Genomic DNA, 4,368 nt, shown 5'->3' with positions numbered 1-4,368 from the left:
AGAGCTAGTTCCAGGACAGGCTCCAAAACCACAGAGAAACCCTGTCTCGAAAAACCAAAAAAAAAAAGGAAAGATTAGGAGGTGGGTAAAGGGGACTTCTGAAGATGGCTGCACCTGCAGAGATTTAGTGTCCCAGCTGGACCTGTAGGAAGGCAAGGAACCAGAGAAGCAACTATTTCCATTACCTGCATGCATACCTGATCCGTTCTCAATGCTTACCTCCAATATTCTGAATTATTATGGTGCCTGCAACCACCACCTAAAAAAGAACAAATGCATTCAGATGATAAAAGGCAAACAGTATAAAAGGAGAGAATTTTATAATTAATAAACAATACCATAAGGACAGATGCACTCTTATGAATGAAGAGATATCAGAAATAAATTTTGTCAGCTGTTTGTACTATGTGAAATTAATGAACATTACATAAGTCTTTCCTTAATACCTCCATAATTACTCTAAAGATATTTCTGAAGTCTTTCTTAGCAGTCATGTTTGAATAGCTGAAAAATGTTATAAAGCTGGTAAGTTGTGATTGTCGATGTCTAACTGAACCTGTAGTCTCTTTCTTACTGGCTTAGTGGATCCAATGTAGCCAGATCACCCAGTAGTTAGTAAGTCAGAAACTGAATTTCACACATTCAAGAGGATAAAAGTTGGCAATTGGCTAAAAATAAAGAAGGTCTGTGCTAAACAAAAACTGCCCAAGGACTATGTCCGGTCTCTTTCTGGTCCTGGATGAGACTCCTGGGGGATGCAAAGGAAATGTTTAAATCTTATATTCTCTCTTGGGCCTCCTGACCACTAACACCTGGGCTGTAGCCACCAGCAGACATTTGGAGCTGAATGATCAGACTTCCACAGACAGAGGACAGGTCACACTTGAGGTTCACCTCCTAGGGCAGAGCACTGCCTATGTTGCAACCACTGAGCTTCCTAGGAGCCTAATGATCTGGATTCTGGCATGGTCTCTAGAGATGCACGTGTGCTGGACAGTTATGTCAACCTGACACAAGCTAGAAGAACCTGAATTGAAAAAATGCTCCCATAAGACTGCGCTATAGGCAAGTCTGTAGGGCATTTTCTTATTTAGTGATTGATGTGGGAGGGCCCAGCCCATTGTGAGTGATGCCATCCCCAGGCTAGTAGTCCTGAGTTCTATAAGGCCAGCTGAACAAGCCACGAAGAGCAAGCCAGTAAGCAACACCCCTCTGCATCAACTCTTGCTTCCACGTTCCTGCCCTATTTGACTTCCTCCCTAACATCCCCCAACAGGGATGGACTGTTCCCTGGAAGTAAGCCAAATAAACTCTGTCCTTCCCAGTTTGCTTTGGTTTGTAGTGTTTCATCACAGCAATAGTAACTAACAAAGGGAGTGGTCATGGTCATTCCAGTGTTTTCTAGAAGGCACTTTGCATCTCAGCTTAAATATGAGTTCCTGAAATTCAGTCATTTGTGGGAAGACCATTCTGACTTTGTGTAGAACATCTGCAAATGAAACCCCTGGCTACACACACAAAATACCTCCATTTTCTATGAACATATTGCACATACAGTATCTTAGCACTAACCACTTCTCCATTCCTTGCCTAAATTTAGGTATTTAGTGTTTAGAAAGCCAGAATGAACATCTGCCTACCTGTACCTTCTGTGCCTACTACAGTGCATGACCATAGCATTGCTCAATAGATATTTATCTCATACATAAATACACAAAGAAATTTTTAAAAATATTCCTTAAATTTTTCAAAAATATTTCTTTGAATTGCAGAATATTATTCAACCACACATCAAAAAAAATGTGAAGATTCCAGAACAATTATAGAAATGGGGAAGAAATACAATCAAAATCTAATGAGTCCTCACTCTGGATACGCTCTGTCCAGTGCAGCTGCCTCCTTGGAGTGGGGACACATGTAAACAATGATGCAACAGCTCACATTCAAGAAGAGACTTCACAGTCCATGCTCTGAGACTGTGCTGCTAGGCAGGGATGAGGGAACCACCACCGTCAGCCGATGGTTTTGCCAGTGCTGACCATGGACTCACACCAATAGGTCACATTAAATCGAGCAGGGAGCTTCCCTGTCTACTTTGTGGTTGCTGCTGTGCACCTGTTATATGCATATGCACACACCTATGCATTAGATGTGCTATTGTGGGTGTGTTATGATGAACATGTGGAAAGCTAAGGCTGACTGCAGAATCTTCTATCAATTCTCTACCTTACTTTTTGAAACACAGTTTCTCCCTCAATTTGGAGCTGGCTGTTTTGGTGAGGCTGGCAGGCCAGCAACATGCCCCATCCCCAGAATCTCACTGTTTCTGCATTTCTCCTTCAGCATTTGAGTGCTGTGGGATAATTCTCCTGTACACTCTGAATATGTGTTACTTGTACTTGGTTTAATAAAATGCTGACTGGCCAGTAGCCAGGCAGGAAGTATAGGTGGGGCAACCAGACTGGGAGAATTCGGGGAAGAGGTAAGGCAAAGATGCACTCATCATCCAGAAGCAGTGAAAGCAAGAAGAGAATGCCTTACTGAGAAAAGGTACCAAGCCACATGCCTAAACATAGATAAGAATTATGGGTTAATTTAAGTTGGAAAAGTTAGTTAATAATAAGCCTGAGCTAATAGGCCGGCCAAGCGGTTTATAATTAATATAAGCTTCTGTGTGGTTCTTTGGGACTGAATGGCTGGGGAACCATTCAGAAACTTTTATCTACAACTGAGGTCACAAGAATATGCTGCCATGCCCAGGTTTTACACAAGTGCTGGGGATCTGAACTCAGATCTTGATGCTTATACAGCAAGTACTTCCTCCCCACCCCGGGGCATTGCCATAAACAAATACATTTCTTCTCCTCTGGTTAAACTACATGGAGGGAATGAACCAGACACACTAAACACCCTGCTCTCCAGGAAGCAAATGTTCCTGGGAACAACTGAGGTTTAGATTACGAAGATGTAAGGCCTGCCCAGCATTTCTGAGGTTTACGTACTCCTTATACATTTTAAGAGGAAAGGCAACTGGAAGCAAATGCAGCTTCTCTTCCTGCTGCAGAGCTGCATCTTCCTCCAGGACTCACTCCTTAAAATCAGCTTAGCCAGTTATAGTATGGTACCCACTCAGCGTATAAACAGGAGAATAAATGCGTGCAGCAACTCATACGTCAGTTAGCTCAGATGCATACCTGTTTCAGAGTACCAAATACATGCTATAGTACTTGTTTGTTAACTTAAATGCAAACAGAAAGTACTAAGGCAGATTTACAATCAGAAGAATTCTTGTTTAGAACCAAAATAAATGTGGGTAACTCTTGAGGCACTGAAACAGAAAGAAAGCAACTTAATTCTAACACCGACAGCAGTGCTTAACTCCTGGTGATCTGTAGGAAAAAAATATTTCCCTACAACTTTTAAAGTTAGGAAGTCACCAAAAAACAGTGCCAATAAAAATTTGCATTTATTTTATTATTCTAGGAAGTAAAACCAGTATATATAGCATCTACAGTCCTCGAATATGGAATGGGTGTTGGGTAACAGTTGATAAGAGGTCCCAGAACAGATCTGGATCTTAATTTCCTCACATGTAAACAAGGGGAGAGCTAGGCAATCTTTTAGCACTGTTCAGCTCTTAAATAATACTACCTAATTACTGATTTTGAAAAAAGCCAGGCTATAATTTTAATTCTATTGTTTTCTTCCCTTATAAGGATTTACTCAGAGGATCTGATCAAAATTAATGAGAAAACTTTAGGGTCTCATTACTTCTGCAGCTCAGCGAGTCAGCAACAAGACTTAAAAACTACACTGGTTGACAGCAGTGCTTCGGCAGGGGCCACATTCTCTTTACTTTCCTGTCCCATCTCTTACTTCCTTTCTTCATCTCCTAAGGTCTTTCCCACATACACGACCCTGTGAACTTGGAGGAGAAGAGAAATGCCCCAAGGGGAGCAAAGGAAATCACCTTTCCAGGTAGTCCAAACGCGAAGAGCCCGAGATCTTCATAAGACGTCACCGCTGTTGGGGGAAAGCACATTTGTCACTATCACACAAAACTTGTTATGAAGGTTATCTTGCAAGCTAGGCACAGTGTCTTCCTCCGCTTCAGCCAGTCAGGACTAGCTGTGGCACGGAGCCTGGCACCCTGGGGTGGAGGGAAAGGTAGGAAAGAAGGCCGCACTCACTTGGTTCCTAGAAGGCCTTTGAGCTTTTTCTCTCTGAAATCTTAATTTCCACTCCAGATGTAACCCACATGCTTAAGATTCAGATGTTTTGTAGAATGTGCCTCTCTAATAAGTAGTGATGGGTATTTCCTTTCTTAAAAACAAAATCACCGGGCTGGAGAGATGGCTCAGTGGTTAA

The 4,368-nt window shown here is 42.1% G+C and overlaps 1 protein-coding gene across 1 annotated transcript in view; it reads right to left on the bottom strand.

The window, feature by feature from the left end:
• Nucleotides 1-4,368, bottom strand: part of Slc38a6 (solute carrier family 38 member 6) — a 62,240-nt gene that overhangs the window by 37,422 nt on the left and 20,450 nt on the right. Inside the window, exons 4-5 of the mRNA XM_005343204.3 lie at nucleotides 3,971-4,023; nucleotides 220-259 (exon numbers count right to left, since the gene is read on the bottom strand). Of these exons, the coding sequence (XP_005343261.1) occupies nucleotides 220-259; nucleotides 3,971-4,023 (93 nt within the window). The remainder of the gene's footprint in view (nucleotides 1-219; nucleotides 260-3,970; nucleotides 4,024-4,368) is intronic.

This window comes from Microtus ochrogaster, chromosome 1, assembly GCF_000317375.1.
Source record: "Microtus ochrogaster isolate Prairie Vole_2 chromosome 1, MicOch1.0, whole genome shotgun sequence".
In the NCBI taxonomy this organism is placed as follows: Eukaryota; Metazoa; Chordata; class Mammalia; order Rodentia; family Cricetidae; genus Microtus; species Microtus ochrogaster.
The sequence above is the reverse complement of the archived record's forward strand: the minus strand, read 5'-3'. Positions and strand labels throughout refer to the sequence as shown.